Source organism: Tachyglossus aculeatus, chromosome 6 (assembly GCF_015852505.1).
Source record: "Tachyglossus aculeatus isolate mTacAcu1 chromosome 6, mTacAcu1.pri, whole genome shotgun sequence".
Lineage (NCBI taxonomy): Eukaryota > Metazoa > Chordata > Mammalia > Monotremata > Tachyglossidae > Tachyglossus > Tachyglossus aculeatus.
In genome coordinates, this window is record NC_052071.1 from 12,316,930 (window position 1) to 12,337,280 (window position 20,351).

General features: G+C 51.7%; 1 protein-coding gene across 1 annotated transcript in view; it reads left to right on the forward strand.

The window, feature by feature from the left end:
* The window catches only part of SLC16A2 (solute carrier family 16 member 2), a 102,895-nt gene extending 86,083 nt beyond the window's left edge, over window positions 1-16,812 (forward strand). Inside the window, exons 5-7 of the mRNA XM_038747697.1 lie at window positions 1,066-1,209; window positions 6,201-6,429; window positions 14,694-16,812. Coding sequence (XP_038603625.1) covers window positions 1,066-1,209; window positions 6,201-6,429; window positions 14,694-14,914 — 594 coding nt within the window. The 3' untranslated portion in view covers window positions 14,915-16,812. The remainder of the gene's footprint in view (window positions 1-1,065; window positions 1,210-6,200; window positions 6,430-14,693) is intronic.
* Window positions 16,813-20,351: the final 3,539 nt, after the last annotated feature.

Sequence of the window (20,351 nt, forward strand, 5' to 3'; positions counted from 1 at the left end):
AGTTGCCCAAAGTCACACAGCTAAGTGGCGGATCCTGGATTCGAACCCATGACCTCTGACTCCAAAGCCGGGGCTCTGCCCACTGAGCCACACTGCTTCTCTAAGGAGATTTTAGTGGGGCGACTACGGCCTGCTGGGGATGAACTCCAAAGAGCCAACAGACCAAAACACCCTTATAGACCCCCACTCTTTTGGTACTTTTGCTTCCTCTTCTCTTTCCTCTTTTCCCTCCACTTCCTTCCTCCCTCCTCCCACTTCATTCCGGTGAAAAGCTGACCCGTTTCCTGAACACCAAGTCAACCAGCTTCCTCCCCTCCAAATATAGAAATATATATAGAAATCTAGAAATACATATAAATATATTCTCAAGGCACGAACGCAAGCCTCTCCTCAGAGCATCACCCTCTTCTTGTTCGCTGGTCATTGATTTTTCTGTATTAAAAATGGGAAAGCCCACTTATCCCGCCCATCCTGGGCCTGCTGGGAAATTGTAGCCCCGAGGTATCTATTTATTTATTTTACTTGAACATATCTAGTATATTTATTTTATTTTGTTAACAAGTTTTGTTTTGTTGTCTGTCTCCCCCTTCTAGACTGTGAGCCCGCTGTTGGGTAGGGACCGTCTCTATATGTTGCTGACTTGTACTTCCCAAGCGCTTAGTACAGTGCTCTGCACACAGTAAGTACTCAATAAATACGATTGATTGATTGATTGATTGATCGGTCCAGCCCCTCTGCAGTCCCTTTTCCTCCGAGTAGGCCCAGATGCCATCACCCTCTGGGCCGGCTCCTGAGGGTGGCATTTTGCTGGCTTGGGCTACAAGGGAGTTTTCGGAGCTAGCCAGTCGGTCAATCGTAGTGATGGCTTGCTGTGTGCAGAGCACTGAACTAAGCGCTTGGGAGAGTATAGTACAGCAATCGACAGACATGTTCCCCGAGCAAATACCAGGCTGCTAGTAGCCCCTCTGGACGGGCCGGCTCATCCTGGCGAGCGTGGCCACTGGGCAGGTTGCCGGGAGGGTGGGCCGCAGATGCTCCTTTACCTTCCTTTTCCAAAATGTTCAGGTTAACTACGCCGAGAAGGAATTCCAGGCCACGGAGAAGAAGTGGGTCCTCCTGGTGTGTGTCGGCGCCACGTCCGGCATCGGCCGTCTACTGTCCGGCCGCGTCGGCGACTTCATTCCCGGCCTGAAGAAGATTTACCTGCAGGTGGGTGGACCCCGCTTAGTCCAGTGCCAGGCACATAGCGCTCAACAAGTAGCACTATTATCCTTATCTCTATCTACAGCGCTTAGAACAGAGCTTGGCACATAGTAGGCGCTTAACAAATACCACAATTATTACAGGCCCTCCAGACTGTAAACTCGTTATGGGAGGGAATGTGTCTGTTTGTGTTGTATTTTAGTCTCCCAAGTGCTTCAGCACAGTGTTCTACGCACAGTAAGTGCTCAATAAATACGATTGAATGAACTGTTCAATTCAATTCAATCGTATTTATTGAGTGCTTACTGTGTGCAGAGCACTGTACTAAGCGTTTGGGAAGTACAAGTCGGCAACATATAGAGACGGTCCCTACCCAACAGTGGGCTCACAGTCTAGAAGGGGGAGACAGACAACAAAACCAAACATATTAACAAAATAAAATAAATAGAATAGATATGTTCAAGTAAAATAAATAAATAAATCGAGTAATAAATACATACAAACATATATACAGGTGCTGTGGGGAAGGGAATGAGGTAAGGTGGGGGGATGGAGAGGGAGAGGAGGGGGAGAGGAAGGAGGGGGCTCAGTCTGGGAAGGCCTCCTGGAGGAGGTGAGCTCTCAGTAGGGCCTTGAATGTGTAGGGCAGGGAATGTGTCTGTTTATTGTTGTATTTTACTCTCCCAAGCACTTCAGCACAGTGTTCTACACGCAGTAAGCGCTCAATAAATACGATTGAATGAACTGTTATTATTAGGGGCAAGAATAATGGCTCTGTCTCCACTGCAGAGGTGGGGGGAGCAATTGCCTCCATGAAAATCATGCTTTTGGGAGTGGTGGTGGAGGTGGTAATTTATTTATTTATTTATTTATGTTTGTATATATGTTAATGTCTGTCTCTTCCTCTAATAATAATAATAATTAAGGTATTTGTTAAGCCCTTATTATGTGTTAGGCACTATACCAAGCTCTGGGGTGGATTCATTCATTCATTCAATCGTATTTATTGAGCGCTTACTGTGTGCAGAGCACTGTACTAAGCGCTTGGGAAGTAGAAGTTGGCAACATATAGAGACGGTCCCTACCCAACAGTGGGCTCACAGTCTAGAAGGAATCAGGTTAGACATAGTCCCCGTCCCGCACGGGACTCACAGTCTTAATCCCCATTTTACCGATGAGGTAACTGAGGCATAGGGAAGGGAAGTGACTTACCCAAGACCACACGGTGGTGGGGCCGGGATTAGAAACCATTACCTTCCGACTCCCATGCCCGGGCTCTATTGATTCATTCATTCATTCATTCAGTTGTATTTATTGAGCGCTTACTGTGTGCAGAGCACTGTACTAAACGCTTGGGAAGTACAAGTTGGCAACATATCCACAACGCCATGGCAGTAATAATAATAATAATAATGGTATTTGTTAAGCGCTTAACCCCTCTATTTGCCTCCGACAAACAGATCTCAAATCATTAATCGCTTACTCATCAGTGAGTCACTATGTGCAAAGCACTGTTCTAAGCGCTGGGGAGGTTACAAGGTGATCAGGCTGTCCCACGGGGGGCTCACAGTTTGAATCCCCATTTTACAGATGAGGCAACTGAGGCCCAGAGAAGTTAAGTGACTTGCCCCAAGTCACACAGCTGACAGTTGGCGGAGCCGGGATTTGAACCCATGACCTCTGACTCCAAAGCCCGGGCTCTTTCCACTGAGCCACGCTGCTTCTCGGTAATAATAATAATAGTAATAATGACATTTATTAAGCGCTTACTATATGCAAAGCACTGTTCTAAGCGCTGGGGAGGTTACAAGGTGACCAGGTTGCCCCACGGGGAGGCTCACAGTGTTAATCCCCACTTTACAGATGAGGTAACTGAGGCCCAGAGAAGTGAAGTGACTTGCCCCAAGTCACACAGCTGACAGTTGGCGGAGCCGGGATTTGAACCCATGACCTCTGACTCTAAAGCCCGGGCTCTTTCCACTGAGCCTCGCTGCTTCTCGGTAGACTGTGAGTTCTTTGTGGGCAGGGAATATGCCTGTTTATTAGTAGATAAATATTAGTATTTAGTAGTAGTAGTGGTAGTAGAGAGTAGAGCACTCTCCCAAGTGCTTAGTACAGTACTTGGCACCCAGTAAGAGGTCAATAGATAGGATTGCGGTGGGTGAATGAATGAATGGGGGGAATCCCCCCGGGCAGGAGTCCAGAGGGCCAGTGGGGGTGGCAGGGGGGAGAGGGCACAAGGGTTACTCGCCCCAAGGGCGACAGCGTCCAGCCGAAGCTGTGGAGACTTTGGAGGTGTGGGAGCTTCACCTGAAAACCTTGGCAAGAACTCCCCGAGGATGTTAGAGACGGCTGGCTACAATGGGTGGTAATTACAGCCTTTTAAAGTCGGTTAATGAGGCCCTTTGTGTTACATAATGATATTCACCCTCAATTGCCTTAATGGGCTTGGCTGATAGGTGGGGAGGCTCTGTGGCCCATGGAACCTCCTCTCGAAGCTGGAGTGGAAGGGAAAGGCGGCCAGCTTGAGCACCCTGGACACCGGGCTGTGTGGCCCGGAGTCGGTCACTGCCCCTCTCTGAGCCAGGGGATGGAGGTGGGAGAGGCGAGAGCGAGGAAGCGGCCCGTTGGGTGGGGATTCATTCATTCATTCAATCGTATTTATTGAGCGCTTACTGTGTGCAGAGCGCTTGGGAAGTACAAGTTGGTGACATATAGAGACGGCCCCTACCCAACAGTGGGCTCACAGTCTAGGAGGGGGAGACACAACAAAACACGTGGACAGGTGTCAAGTTATCAGGATAAATAGAATTAAAGCTAAATGCACATCATTAACAAAATAAATAGAATACTAAATCAATCAATCATCATCAGTCGTATTTATTGAGCGCTTACGGTGTGCAGAGCACTGTACTAAGCGCTTGGGAAGTACAAGTTGGCAACACATAGAGACGGTCCCTACCCAACAGTGGGCTCACAGTCTAGAAGGGGGAGACACAACGAAACATGTGGACAGGTGTCAAGTTGTCAGGATAAATAGAATTAAAGCTAAATGCACATCATTAACAAAATAAATAGAATAGTAAATCAATCAATCATCAATCAATCGTATTTATTGAGCACTTACGGTGTGCAGAGCTCTGTACTAAGCGCTTGGGAAGTACAAGTTGGCAACACATAGAGACGGTCCCTACCCAACAGTGGGCTCACAGTCTAGAAGGGGGAGACACAACAAAACATGTGGACAGGTGTCAAGTTATCAGGATAAATAGAATTAAAGCTAAATGCACATCATTAGCAAAATAAATACAATAGTAAATCAATCAATCATCAATCGTATTTATTGAGCGCTTACGGTGTGCAGAGCACTGTACTAAGCGCTTGGGAAGTACAAGTTGGCAACACATAGAGACGGTCCCTACCCAACAGTGGGCTCACAGTCTAGAAGGGGGAGACAGAGAACAAAACCAAACATATTAACAAAATAAAATAAATAGAATAGATATGTACAAGTAAAATAAATATGTACAAACATATATACAGGTGCTGTGGGGAAGGGAAGGAGGTAAGGCGGGGGGACGGGGAGGGGGAGAGGAAGGAGGGGGCTCAGTCAGTTTATGCACAAGTAAAATAAATAGAATAAATAGAGTAATAAATCTCCTGATCGTATATAAATAAGTAATAAATCACCTGATCGTATTTATTGAAGGCCCCGGAACGCCCTCCCTCCTCCTATCAGACAGATGATTGCTCTCCCCGACTTCAAGGCGTTACTGAAGGCACATCTCCTCCAAGAAGCCTTCCCTAAGCCCTCCTCTCCTCTTCTCCAACTCCCTTCTGCATCGCCCTGACTTGCTAGAGAAGGAGCCTGGCATAGTGGATAGAAGAGCGGAGCGTGCGGGTTGTAGAGGCAGAGAAGCGGGTCAGTCAGTCGACCGTATTTATTGAGCGCGTATTGTGTGCAGAGCACTGTACTAAGCGCTTTGGAGAGTACAGTACAGTCATAAAGCAGCAGGGCTTAATGGCTAGAGCAAAGGCCTGGGAATCAGAAGGACCTGGGTTCTAATTCCGGCTCCACCACACGTCTGCTGTGCGACCTTGGGCAAGTCACTTCACTTCTCTGGGCCTCGGTTACCTCAACTGTCAAATGGGGATTAAGAGTGTGAGGCAGGGACTGTGTCCAACTTGGGCAAGTCACTTAACTTCTCTGTGCCTCAGTTACCTTGTGTAAAACGGGGATGAAAACTGTGAGCCCCACGGGGGACAACCTGATTACCTTGTATCCCCCCCAGCGCTTAGAACAATCAATCAATCAATCAATCGTATTTATTGAGCGCTTAGTGTGTGCAGAGCACTGTACTAAGCGCTTGGGAAGTACAATCAATCAATCAATCGTATTTATTGAGCGCTTACTGTGTGCAGAGCACTGTACTAAGCGCTTGGGAAGTACAATCAATCAATCAATCGTATTTATTGAGCGCTTACTGTGTGCAGAGCACCGTACTAAGCGCTTGGGAAGTACAAGTTGGCAACATATAGAGACAGTCATCATCATCATCATCAATCGTATTTATTGGGCGCTAACTATGTGCAGAGCACTGTACTAAGCGCTTGGGAAGTCCAAGTTGGCAACATATAGAGACAGTCCCTACCCAACAGTGGGCTCACAGTCTAAAAGGGGGAGACAGAAAGCAAAACCAAACATACTAACAAAATAAAATAAATAGACTAGATATGTACAAGTTGGCAACATATGATCTTGCAGAACAGTGTTTGGCACATAATAAGCGCTTAACAAACACCATCATTATTATTGTTGTTGTTATTACCCCACTGCTTCCAACAGTGCTTGGCACATAGCACTCAACAAGTACGATTATTATTATTATTGTTGTTGTTATGATTAAACAGACACATTCCCTGAGCTCCTTTCCACCCTGAGCTCTTTTCCGTTGACGGCCGGCCTGTCCTCACCTTGGGCCTTTGTCCCCCTCCAGGTGGTGGCATTCCTGCTCCTGGGTTTGATGTGCATGATGATCCCCCAGTGCCAAACCTTCGAAGGCGTCGTGGTGGTCTGCCTCTTCCTCGGGCTGTGCGACGGTTTCTTCATCACCCTGATGGCGCCCATCGCCTTCGAGCTGGTGGGCCCCATGCAAGCGTCCCAGGCCATCGGTTACCTCCTGGGCATGATGTCTCTTCCTATAACCGCCGGCCCCCCGATTGCAGGTGAGACCCTTCCGACGGAGCCAGAGTGGGGACCCCAGAATTTAATAGTCCGTTAGGCTGTAAGCCCCTCCAGGGCAGGGAGTCGTGTCTACCGGCTGTCCTCTCCCAAGCGCTTAGTAGAGCGCCGCGTACCCAGTATACACTCAATATATGCAGCAGGTTGGTTATTAATAGGCGCTACCCCCTTCTTTGCAACCACTGGAAGACACTCGGATTTTTCCTCACACTACTCCCCCTCTAATATGCCCCGGCAGGTAAGTACCAGCCCATCGCCCCTCAAATAATAATAATAGTGGTATTTGCAAAGCGCTTACTATGTGGGAAATGCCATTCATTCATTCATTCATTCAATCATATTTATTGAGCGCTTACTGTGTGCAGAGCACTGGACTAAGCACTTGGGAAGTCGGCAACATATAGAGACGGTCCCTACCCAACAGCGGGCTCAATCAATCAATCAATCATATTTATTGAGCGCTTACTGTGTGCAGAGCACTGTACTAAGAGCTTGGGAAGTACAAGTCGGCAACATATAGAAACGGTCCCTACCTAACAGCGGGCTCAATCAATCAATCAATCGTATTTATTGAGCGCTTACTGTGTGCAGAGCACTGTACTAAGCGATTGGGAAGTACAAGTTGGCAACATATAGATACAGTCCCTACCCAACAGTGGGCTCACAGTCTAGAAGGCGGGGGCGGGGGGGGGAAGAGACACAGTTCCTGTCCCACAGGAACTAAATAGTCTAAATAGGTGTACACGTATTGAATCTCCATTTTACAGATGAGGAAATTGAGGCCCAGAGAAGATGAGTGACTTGCCCGGGGTCACCCAGCAGGCAAGCTGCAGAAGCAGGATTGGAACCCAGTTCCACTGAGTCTCAGGCCCAGGATCTTTCCACTAAGCGCCTCTGCTTCCGATCCCAGGCAGTAAATTCAGTGAAATCCATTTTCTTGAATATCTTGTTGCCTCCAAACATGAATCAGTTTGGGTAAGGACCGTCTCTATATGTTGCCAACTTGTACTTCCCAAGCGCTTAGTACAGTGCTCTGCACACAGTAAGCGCTCAATAAATACGATTGATTGATGGATTGATTGATCAGTTGCCCAGCTGCTTTCCAGGGAGCCTGGGGTACTCAGTCTCTGAGCTCCTGGGATCAGAAGGTCCCACCCATCAATCCGTGGCTTGGGCTGATGATGAAAAGCCCAAAGAGCCAATCAATTAATTGCCAGCCTCAGGCAATTTTATCTTACCTCCTGCAAGAGGACTCCCCCACTAGACTGTAAGCTCTTTGTGGGCAGGGAACACATCCATTCATTCGTTCACTCGTATTTATTGAGCGCTTACTGTGTGCAGATCACTGTACGAAGTGCTTGTGAGAGTACATTACAATAGACACCTCCCCTGCCCACAATGAGTTTGTATTGTACTCTTGCAAGCGCTCAGCAGAGTGTTCTGCACTTAATAAACACCCAATAAACAGCACTGATTGATTGACAATGGAAGCAAGACACGTGTCCCCTCACACGCCAAGAGTTTATAGTCTTATGGGGGTGACAGCCTGCAAAATTCTGAACCAATGTTGGGAACAAGAGGAAAAACAAGGATAGAGCGGGAAACAGAACAAATCAGTCAGTCAGTTGATGGTATTTGTTCAGCACCGACTGTGTGCTAAATGCTCTGCTAAGCACCGGGGTGGCTACCAGATAATCGGGTTGGACACAGTCTCTGTCCCATACGGGGCAGAGACTCAAGGACTTCCTACCCATTTTTGGAAGGGTTGAACAGGCTCAGAGAGCTGAAGGGTCTTGCCCATGGTCTCCTGGGGTCCTGATTTCCAGTCGCACCCAGTCCTGCCACTGATAAAGAGTCCCCAATCAATCAATGGTATTTATTGAGCGCTTACCCTGTGCAGAACACTGTACTAAATGTTTGGAAGAGTACAATCCAACAATATGACAGAGTTGGCAGACACATTCCCTGCCCACAACGAGCCCCAATCCCTGGGCTGTTTAATTTTCCGGCTATTCTTCGTGGGCAGCAGAGGAGTTCACCTGAAGAGAGCCGTTCCCTGCCCGCTGTGGACTAAGGAGACTGTGGCTGTGGTAACCGCCCCCCTCCCCAGGGTCGAAGTGGAGGCCGGGCAAGGAGGAGCGACTCATCTTGGGACCCCCCAAGATATGCAGGTGGTAGCCACCTCCTCCCGGCTGGGTGCCCGTTTCTGTAAACTCAGGCCGCGTGCAGTTCATCTGAGCTCTGCCAGTTGCCCTCTTGGCTTCCAATCAATCAATCAATCGTGTGAGAAGCAGCGTGGCTCAGTGGAAAGAGCCCGGGCTTTGGAGTCAGAGGTCATGGGTTCAAATCCCGGCTCTGCCACTTGTCAGCTGTGTGACTTTGGGCAAATCACTTCACTTCTCTGGGCCTCAGTGACCTCATCTGTAAAATGGGGATTAAGACTGTGAGCCCCCCGTGGGACAACCTGATCACCGCTTAGAACAGTGCTTTGCACAGACTGTGAGCCCACTGTTGGGTAGGGACTGTCTCTATATGTTGCCAATTTGTACTTCCCAAGCGCTTTGTACAGTGCTCTGCACACAGTAAGTGCTCAATAAATACGATTGATGATGATGATGATGATGATAGTAAGCGCTTAATAAATGCCATCAATATTATGTTTATTGAGCGCTTACTGTGTGAAGAACACTACACTAAGTGCTTGGGAGAATACAATATAACAGAGTTGGCAGACAGGTTCCCTGCCCACAACAGGTTTGCAGTTTAGAGGGTAATAAAGACATTAATATGAATAAATTACATATATGTACATAATAATGATAATAGTAATGATGGTATTTGTTAAGTGCTTACTAGGTGTCAAGCACTGTTATAAGTGCTGGGGTAGATACAATTTAATCAAATTGGACACAGTCCCTGTCCCATATGGGGCTCACAGTCTCAATCCCCATTTTACAGATGAGGTAACGGAGGCACAGAGAAGCGAAGCGACTTGCCCAAGGTCACACAGCAGACAGGTGGCGGGGCCAGGATTAGAACCCAGGTCCTTCTGATTGCCAGGCCACGCTGCTTCCCATGAGTGCTGTGGGGATGAGAGAGGGGTGAATAAAGGGTGTAAATCCAAGTACAAGGTGACTCAGAAGGGAGTGGGAGAGGAGGAAATGAGGGCCACGTTCTTCCTTAGGGCTTTCGTGGGGTTGCCCAGAGAGCAGGCCTGGGGCCAGGGGGGAGAAGCTGGCCGAGAGACCAGGACTCCCTTCCCCCAGGTCGCCTCCTCTGCTGAACGTGGCTGAGTCCAGACCCCCACAACTGGCCCTGGCCCGCCAACACGATATCTGGCCTCCGAGGCCAGCGAGAAACAGGAGCAGGATGGACATTGACACCCAAAGATCAGCACATAGAATCAAAATAGGACATTCCCACGTCTGGACTCGGCTTCCAGACCCCAACCTCTCCTGCTGAAACCAACACCTGTCTAAAAATAAGCGGCTATTTGGGTTCACTGTGGCAGCAGTGGCTGAGAGCCCTGGGCAAAGAAAACATTGAGGCAGAACGCCCAGGGGCCGGGGACAGTGTTTATAATAATTGCCGTGCAATCTGTTGAGCGCGTAACTCTGTGCCAAGCGCTGTAGTAAGTCCTGAGGCACATACAGGTCAGACTCAGCCTCTCTGCCCCACATGGGGCTCACAGTCTGAGGAGAGAGAACAGGTACTGAATCCCCATTTTACAGATGGGAGAACTGAGACCCAGAGAAGCGAAGTGACTTGCCCAGGCAAGTGGCAGAGCCGGAATTAGAACCCAGGCACTATCCACTAGGCCAACCTGCTTCTCTGTGGTTCTTATGCCCTCCCCACTGCCTGGCCATCACTACCATTAGAGAAGCAGTGTGGCTCAGTGGAAAGAGCCCGGGCTTGGGAGTCAGAGGTCCTGGGTTCGAATCCCGGCTCTGCCACATGTCTGCTGTGTGATCTTGGGCAAGTTCATTCATTCATTGATTCAATCGTATTTATTGAGCGCTTACTGTGTGCAGAGCACTGAACTAAGCGCTTGGGAAGTACAAATTGGCAACATATAGAGACGGTCCCTACCCAACAGTGGGCTCACAGTCTAGAAGGGGGAGACAGAGAGCAAAACATATTAACAAAATAAAATAAATAGAATAGAGATGTACAAGTAAAATAGAGTAATAAATACGTACAAACATTTATCATATATACAGGTGCTGTGAGGAAGGGAAGGAGGTAAGGTGGGGGGGTGGAGAGGGTGAGGAGGTTGAGAGGAAGGAGGGGGCTCAGTCTGGGAGTCACTTCACTTCACTGAGCCTCAGTTACCTCACCTGTAAAATGGGGATTAAGATTGTGAGCCCCATCTGGTACAACCTGATCACCTGGTATTCCCCCCCAGCGCTTAGAACAGTGCTTTGCACATAGTAAATGCTTAACAAATGCCATTATTATTATTATTACTGCCAGTGACCTTGCCCTCTGATCTCCTGATGTGCCGGAGAAAGAGTGGCACAGGCGGCATCAGAGGGTAATGGTGGTTGCCGTGGTGGACATAATACTTATTGAGCACCCCCTGTGAACAATGCACTGTAGTAAGCACCTGGGAAAGTCCAACACAAGTATGAGACACGTTCTTTGCCCACTGTGAGCTTACACTCTAACAGAGGTGACACATCTAGAAATATTTCAAAATGGAGTAATCAGAATACAGAATTTCCTGTACCATCGCAAATTCAAATATTAGGATACAATAATAATAATAATAATAATGGCATTTATTAAGCGCTTACTATGTGCAAAGCACTGTTCTATATACAACTGCTGAAGACTGGTTTAAGCCAATGCGTTACATGCTAGAAGTGACTTTGGCTTGAGGTGACTCGGAATCGGGGGTCCTGGGTTCTAATCCCAGCTCTGCCTCTTGTCTGCTGTGTGATCTGGGACAAGCCCCTTCGCTTCCCTGGGCCTCAGTTTTCTCATCTGTGAAATGGGGATTTAAAACTTGCCACTCCCACTTAGACAGTGAGCCCCATATGGGACAGAGACTGTATCTAACTTCATTATCAATAATCTGCAGAAAGCACATAAAAGATACCCCAGATCTATTTATTCATACTTAGTATTAATAATAATAATAATAATGGCATTTATTAAGCGCTTACTATGTGCAAAGCACTGCTCTAAGCGCTGGAGATAATTAGGGAAGACATATTGGAGAGGGTGGGCTTTCAGGGGTGGCCTAATATGCGGGGCAGCGCGGTCTCATGGAAAAGAGCTTACGAGTCAGAGAGGACCCGGGTTCTAATCCTGGCTCTCCCACTTACCTGCCGTGTGACCTTTGGCAGGTCACTTAACTTCTCTGTGCCTCAGTTTCCTCATCCGCAAAATGGGGATTCAATCCCAGTTCTCCCTCCTACTTAGACTGTGAGCCCCAGGTGGGACCTGATTAGCTTGTATCTACCCCAGCGATTAGTACAGTGGTTGGCACATAGCAAGCACTTAATGAAAATATTGCATTTATTATCATTATGTGGAGAGAGATATATGTGATCTGTTGGATTTGGAGGGGAGGAAGTTCCAGGCCAGGGGCACAGTTTGAGCAAAGGGAGGGAGGGAGAGAGAGTTGAAAGCATGGAAGAGTTTAGTCACTTGAATCCAGGCCTCTGGACGGTCACGGACTAGAGCAGTGCAGAGAACCTCACCTGTCCCCCTGCCTGTCTGGGGTGCATATTTGTACATATTTGTTACTCTATTTATTTATTTTACTTGTACATATCTATTCTATTTATTTTATTTTGTTAGCATGTTTGGTTTTGTTCTCTGTCTCCCCCTTTTAGACTGTGAGCCCACTGTTGGGTAGGGACGGTCTCTATGTGTTGCCAACTTGTACTTCCCAAGCGCTTAGTACAGTGCTGTGCACACAGTAAGCGCTCAATAAATACGATTGATGATGATGATGCCAGGCTGGGCAGGGGCTCCCTTGGCTAGGACTCCCCAGTTTCTGCGGTGGAGTGGGGGAGCGGATGGCAGAAGGAATGCCAAAATTATCTGCAGTTAACTTGATGTTCCCAAGCTGACTTGCGTCCTCTTCCCTCCCCCGTAAGCGAGGTGTGGGTGGCCAGCAATTGCTGGCATCCCCTCCGTCCTTCTGGGATAACTGTCTGGAAAAGGAGGAGTCGGATGGGTGGGGGGGTGAGAAAATAGAGCCGACCGCCGGGTACGCTGGGCCCGACACCATTGGCTATGGGTCATCCCTCCCTCCTACCTCTTGACCGGTCCGTGACCCAGGATAAGACGGGGCAGGGGCGAGGGAAAAACGAAATTAACCCGTGTTGCTCTGGCAAAAGACTGGAGAAAAAAAAATATTAAGGTTAAAAACTCCCTTCTGAATAATAATAATTGTGGTATTTGTTAAGGGCTGACTATGTACTATGGTCTGAGGTGGATACAAGCAGATTGGGATCCAGAAACAGAGACCCAGTCCCAGTCAGAGCAGGGTTCGACAAGTGGTCAGTCATCATCATCATCATCATCATCAATCGTATTTATTGAGCACTTACTATGTGCAGAGCACTGTACTAAGCGCTTGGGAAGTACAAATTGGCAACATATAGAGACAGTCCCTACCCAACAGTGGGCTCACAGTCTAAAAGGGGGAGACAGAGAACAAAACCAAACATACTAACAAAATAAAATAGAATAGATATGTACAAGTAAAATAAATAAATAAATAAATAGAGTAATAAATATGTACAAACATATATACATATATACAGGTGCTGTGGGGAAGGGAAGGAGGTAAGATGGGGGGGATGGAGAGGGGGACGAGGGGGAGAGGAAGGAAGGGGCTCAGTCTGGGAAGGCCTCCTGGAGGAGGTGAGCTCTCAGCAGGGCCTTGAAGGGAGGAAGAGAGCTAGCTTGGCGGATGGGCAGAGGGAGGGCATTCCAGGCCCGGGGGATGACGTGGGCCGGGGGTCGATGGCGGGACAGGCGGGAACGAGGTACGGTGAGGAGATTAGCGGCGGAGGAGCGGAGGGTGCGGGCTGGGCTGTAGAAGGAGAGAAGGGAGGTGAGGTAGGAGGGGGCGAGGTGATGGACAGCCTTGAAGCCCAGGGTGAGGAGTTTCTGCCTGATGCACAGATTGATTGGTAGCCACTGGAGATTTTTGAGGAGGGGAGTAATATGCCCAGAGCGTTTCTGGACAAAGATAATCCGGGCAGCAGCATGAAGTATGGATTGAAGTGGAGAGAGACACGAGGATGGGAGATCAGAGAGAAGGCTGATGCAGTAGTCCAGACGGGATAGGATGAGAGCTTGAATGAGCAGGGTAGCGGTATGGATGGAGAGGAAAGGGCGGATCTTGGCAATGTTGCGGAGCCGAGACCGGCAGGTTTCGGTGACGGCTTGGATGTGAGGGGTGAATGAGAGAGCGGAGTCGAGGATGACACCAAGGTTGCGGGCTTGTGAGACGGGAAGGATGGTAGTGCCGTCAACAGAGATGGGAAAGTCAGGGAGAGGACAAGGTTTGGGAGGGAAGACAAGGAGTTCAGTCTTCGACATGTTGAGCTTTAGGTGGTTGGCAGACATCCAGATGGAGTTGTCCTGAAGGCAGGAGGAGATGTGAGCCTGGAGAGAGGGGGAGAGAGCAGGGGCAGAGATGTAGATCTGGGTGTCATCAGCGTAGAGATGATAGTTGAAGCCGTGGGAGTGAATGAGGTCACCAAGGGAGTGCGTGTAGATTGAGAACAGAAGGGGACCAAGCACTGAACCTTGGGGAACCCCCACAGTAAGAGGATGGGAGGAGAGGAGTCCTAAGGAGAGGAGCTGCTGACCTTTCCCCTGCTCCCTGCCCTCTGCCCCCTTTGACCCGCAGAGGTTACACAGGGGCATGTGGGCTCTCTTTCGCCTGTCCCTCCCCGAGAGTCCACATCCACCTGTCTAGACTCTGCAGGAACAGAGGCAGGAGCAGGGTTGGGAATGGCAGGAGCAGGAGAGCCCTGCTGAGGGGTGACCAAAGGGACCAAAGGGTGGCTGTCCCAGGATGTTAGCCTGGCTGTGGGGTATGCTGGTGGGACAGGGGATGCGACTGCCCACAAGGGAGAGGAGGGATCCCAAGCCAGCCTGAGCTCCACACCTCTCGTGTCATTCATTCTTTTCAATCGTATTTATTGCACGCTTACTCTGTGCAGAGCACTGTACTAAGCGCTAGAGAAAGGCCAATACGATACCCTGTCTCCCTCAGGGTACCTCAACGATCGACTGGGGAACTACCACCTGGCCTTCTACTTTGCGGGCGTGCCCCCCATCCTCGGGGGCACCATCCTCTTCTTCGTGCCCCTGGTTCACCAGAGGATGCTACCCCGGGGCCAGCCAGACTCCGGCCAGGACAAAGCAGTCGCCACGGAGACCGTCCTGAACGGGAAACTGCTGCCTGGCTCACCTGCCACCGAGGCACCCATCTAAGGCCACCCTGACGCCCCCCACCCCACGTTCGCCCTCGAGCCAGCAGCACCCCCTGCCCCCTCTAGCCCACGCCCCTGGCTGTGATGGCCATGCCCTCCCCGGGGGCACCTTCCATCCGCCCTGTGCCCGCACCGGGGAGAGTCACGGCTCGTTTTCGGTGCCCGGTTTTGGGGGGGCCTGGGATGAAGGGACTGCTCCAGGGAGGCGTCGAATGGGATTCGACCCTGGAGAACCACTCACCTCTGGCTTGGGTCCATCCGCCCTTGGAGGGAAAGGGGCCAGGAGGGCGTCAGGGGGAGCTGGGGCTGGGGGGCCACACCTAGATAAGGGCTGAAAGGCTGGCCCTCTTATAGACTCCGCACCCTCCTTCTGATCCTCCTCCTCCTCTTTCTCCTGCCCCCATCCTGTCCCCTCTCCTCCCTACCCTCGCTTGAGCCACGTCTGGGTGGCAGGTGGAGGCAGGCAGAGGTCAACAGCTGGGCCGGGGCCACCTATCTCCCTCCATCCGCTCCCAGATCCCGGTGTCAAAGCCCAGCTTTTTTAAAACAGCCGCCAAGGCCGTCTTTTTAAAAACCAAACACTCAAGCAGAGCCTAAGTCTCTACCGCCTGCTCACCCGTTGGTGGGGAAGGCTTGTCTCTACCTTCCCCATGGGCCGAAGAGGCCGGACCAGGCTCTGCGCTCTGCCGGTGCACATCCTGGGCCTGGATCAGAGCCCCCAGCCAGGCCACCGTGGCATCAGGGCAACCCACCTCCCGTGCCAATTTCCTGGCACCCGACTGCAGGGAGCTGTCGGGGGCAGAGAGGAGGCAGCTGAGACCCCAGGGTGTTTCCAGCACCATCAGCCTTTGGGCTCTCGCTGTCCAGGCGGTCAGGGCTGGCCATCCCACCCTCGATCTGCACCGACAGAGGCACTTTTTACCACTTCCCGAAAGTTCAAGGGTCCCCTGGATGATGCACCCCCAGGGACAGGGATCTCCTCCCTTGGGGCCACTCTGGAGCACCCACCTACTCTCCTGGTAACAGCAAGGTGAGCAGCCACCCCTTGGGACGGAGGGCAGAATGGGTAAACCAAAACCAGGAATGGGAGAGATCCCCCTAATCCCACCCAGCTGCAGCCTGAGGCCTCGGCTTCAGGAGAAGTTCTCTTCTTTCCTCGCCATCCCTCCCTCTCCCCTGGCTGGCTCCAGTTGAGGAGGCTGGGACCTCGGAGATGGGGTGGGGTTGGAGGGGAGGACAGGCCGATGACCCTGGTGATCCCTAGAAGGCCCATGGTGCCCCACCCAAATTTGCTTTGCCCTGGGGGGAGAGAAAGAGGCCTGGATTTGGGGAGCCCCAGGCTCACCCCTTTGCCTGGGGTTCGTTCCTACCCGGAGGAGACATTAGTCTCTGAGGGAGGTGAAGGCTTTGGTTGCCATGACGATAAGGAGTCCAGACCGGCCAAAGGGAAGAAAGCAGGAGCCTGAGTTTTCCTTTCAGGCTCTAGGCCCTAAAGTTAGGACTACCCTAGCTCCAGGCCCCCCTCCCAAGCCCCTGTGGCCACTAGCTTGGGACTGCCACCTATGCCACCAAAGGGAATGGATGCGGAGAACTGGTATTGTGAATGACACCCCTCCCGCCTCCTCCCCCCGCACCACCCTGTAAATTTCTGTCTACATTGCCATTAGCACTTGTGTAAAAAAGCCAAAATACAGCCCCCAAATGAGGAGCAGCAAGGTGGGGAGAATAGGGGTGTGAATTCACTGCCTACTTACTCTCCTGATTCCCTTCCTCTCCTGGCTCGCCATCATATAGCATAGGACACCATCCTTCTGGTGAGCCTGAGGAGGGAATGGGGAGAATGGTGTAAAAAGCAATGCTTTGCATTCATTCGTTCATTCAATAGTATTTATTGACTGCTTACTGTGTGCAGAGCACTGTACTAAGTGCTTGGAAAGTACAATTCGGCAACAGAGACAGTCCCCAACAACGGGCTTTTCTGAAAGTGCTTGGAGATCCTTCTTTTCTCAAAGGTTCATGGCCTCAAAGGCCTCAAAAGCAGTTCTCCAACCCCACCGGACACTTGAAATTAAAAACAAGCCCATCAGCAAGGCAGCACGGGGACAGTCCCAAGATCCATCCATCCCAGGGTTCTGTCTCCCTTGGGGCAAAGGGGGAGAAGCGTGTTCTGGTGGCTACACAGTTGGGGGTGATCCATCCCGCCCCTGCCCCCCAACTCTCCCCTCCCCATCCCTGACCTGCTCTCGCATAACCCTGCAGGTGTGCCTTCTCCAGTCCCTTGAGTTGCTGGAACAAAACCCTGAGGTGAAACTCTAGGTATCCTCAGGGTCGGTGCTCCTGATAACAGCCGCCCCCGCCAACTCCTCTCCTCATATTCTCTAAAATTTCCCTGAGTCATCACGGGTCAAGGGTCTCCTGCTCATGTCCTCCGTGCCTCTGGGCAGGCGTGTGGTTGTGCCTGGTTGGCTGCTGGAGCCGTACGGGAGCCGTATGCGATTAATCTGTGGCTGCCTCCACACCGCAGGAAGGCCCAGGGCCGGCTCCCGGAAAGCAGGTTGGAAGCTGGGAGTCAGTCGGCTAGCCAAGGAATGGCGACTGAGTCGTTTCCCTTCCCCTTCTGCCATGGCACACGTCCTGGGACCCCAAATCCACCACGGAGTTTTGTATAAATCGGGCCGGTGGAGGAGGTGGGCCAGGCTGCAGGCCCGGGGTGTGTGTGGGTGAACAGGGTCTGAGGATAATAATAATAACGATGGCATTTATTAAGCGCTTACTATGTGCAAAGCACTGTTCTAAGCGCTGGATGAAAAAGCCTGAGCCCCGAACTCGGGGGGATACTCGCTGCGGGGACCGAAAAGCCAGGGTCCGGGCCCAGGCTCCGTATCTTCCACCGGAAACAGTGCCTTTCTGGGGGAGTATGGACTGGACCGGCCTGCTGTACAAGTTTTGTGGTTTGAAAGTGGGAGTAGAAAAACGGTTCTCTTCCCTTAAAGTGAAGGGTGGTCATTGGTCATGCAGGAGCTGGAGAAGCGGAGTCCCATCGTTAGCCCGGCTCCTGGGTCCTGGCCACTCTCAAGGCTAGTGACCGGGGACCCCGAGGCTGGACTTTGGTTGTAGGGGGGGAGGAGTGGGGCTACATGAGGAGTGGGGGGCAGTCAGGCACAACCACATCCTGGTTTTTCCCAGCTGAGGCAAGGGGATGCTAGCTCTCTTTAGGCGGTGGACGCAGCCTTGGGGTCCCTGCTGATGGGGCGTAGAACAGGCAGAACCCCTGTGGCTGACTACCTCCATCAGATAGTGGGCATGAGGGGATAGTCAGGTGAGCCCCGTGGTCCAGCCAACCCAGGGCTCTGTCTGTTGTGACAATGTCTGCTCTCCAGAGTCCACACCAGGCCTTGGCCCCCATCCTACCACCCACTCAAGCCAGGCAGATTCCACCCCCCGCATTCCACCCAGGGCCACAGAGTTCACCTCCTGCCCCTCCTCAGCCCGCAAGCTCCAGTCTGTTTTTGATCCTCCGGGATCATTATATTTCAAAGCTGGCAAATCCATCATTTTTATGAGCGATTTCTCTGCATGCCACCACTACCGGCTCGGCCTGCCAAGGGCCTTTCATCTTTGGGCAGACAGCCGCCCTGCCCTAGGCAGTCCCACACCCATCTGGGGGCTGGCTCGGTGGTGGGAGTGGGGAGGGGCTGGCAGGCTGATGGAGCAGGTTGGCCCATTGGGGGGTCTTCCCCGGGGCCCCAGACAGGGCCTCCACCCAGTGAGAAGCTGGAAATCTCCAGGGGAGATAGCCCTACCCACCTCCCCCTTCCCCCAAAGACAAGAGGGAAGGAAGAAATCCTTGTCTTCTAAAGTCCCTGGCAGCTGCAGGCCACCTGGGGTTTTGGGGAGGCCTGGGGCTCCGGCAAAGGGGCCGTGGTGGTCAGCTGCTGAAGGACTGCTGGAAATGGGCTGGCTTTTTGAGTTCTTGGATCTGCCAGCCCCTCCTCAGAGGGCCTCTCCTCCCCCTGTGGGCTGTGCCCCAGCCTGACTCAGTCTCCACTCGAGGCTCGGCTTCTGATGGGGGGCAGGGAGGGAAGCCACGTCTACCCTAGGTGGTCAGTGAGGTGGCCCAGTGGTCGCCCTTTACCGGGGGAGCCAAGCCTCCCCATATCCCCGGTGGCCAGTGCAAAATAAACTGATCCTGGGCCACACACTGGCCTTACCTTAGGAATCTCTCCTTCTCCCCATCTTCAGAGGGACCAAGCAGCCTTGTGGGGAGGGGTAACCTGAGGCAGCAGGGGGAATGAACCCAACTCTGTGTATGTGGGTATATAGACATCATTTTTAACATCTAAAGTTTGGGCGGGTTGACCAGACATTTACCTTTAGGCCGCTGCCTAGATGTGTCCTCCGACCCCAAGGAGACGCCGCTGGTGGGAGACGCAAGTTCTTCTTCGCAAGCAGCAATCTATTGTGTACTACTCTGCCTGGGGTGGAGGGGACGGGAGCAGGTGGGCAATCGAGGCCCAGTGGGCACCAGGTCCGGTCTGGCCCCGGAGATCTTCCCCGTCACTGACCCGGCTCCGCTCGCCCAAGGCCTGTGGAGAACGAGGCCTGGCGGGGAGGCAGGGCTCCGGGGTGAGGCAGAGCAGAGAGGTGGGAGCCACCCGTGGCCCAGGACCGGGGAGGGGACCTAGGGGAGGACGAGTGACAATGTTCCCATTTTTATAACCTTTTTTTAAGAAGCCGGTGCCAACTTCCCTCAGAAACAGATGGCTCCCGCCGAAGCCCTGGCGGCTGCGGGGTTCCTAAGCAGGGGCAGAGAGGAAGCCAAATTCTGAATAACTGCTTCCATCCTGGGGGGTGAGGGGGGCAATCCGAAGGGCTGGGGGAGGCCAAGTGGCCACCAGGAGAATCCCTTCATTGCACCCCCAGAATTTTGGGCGGAGGAAACTGAGGCAGCCTCTTCAACGGAAGACCCTAGATGTCCCTTCCTCCCACCTTGCCGCTCGCAGAGGCTGACAGCAAGCCAGCAAAACCCAGCGCGGGCCAGGAGGGATGGGGGATAGGGGCACCGAGCCAGAGGGGGCAAGCTGAGCGGGCCAGGGGGCCGAGGGCTTCTCCGGCTCCGAGCCTTTGCGTGGCCTTGGATGTGAAGTGGCCTCAGCGTCCCCCCAAGTGTGAACCTCTGACCCTGAGAGGGAACAAAATCAAAATCAGCACCTTCATTTTTTTTTTTTGTAAATGTTTATAAATGTTGTTTTAAAAAAATGTAGAATGATACAGGACTAGAAACAACAGCTGAAAAGCGCTGTGGACAGTGTGGTGGTGGTGTGAATTTTTGGGGGCCTGGGGGTGCGGTCATCCCGGTTCCTTTCCCCAGCTGGTCGGCAGCTGGGGCACCGGGGGGTGGGGTGGTAGTGAGAAACGGGTGGGCACAGAAAGGGAGG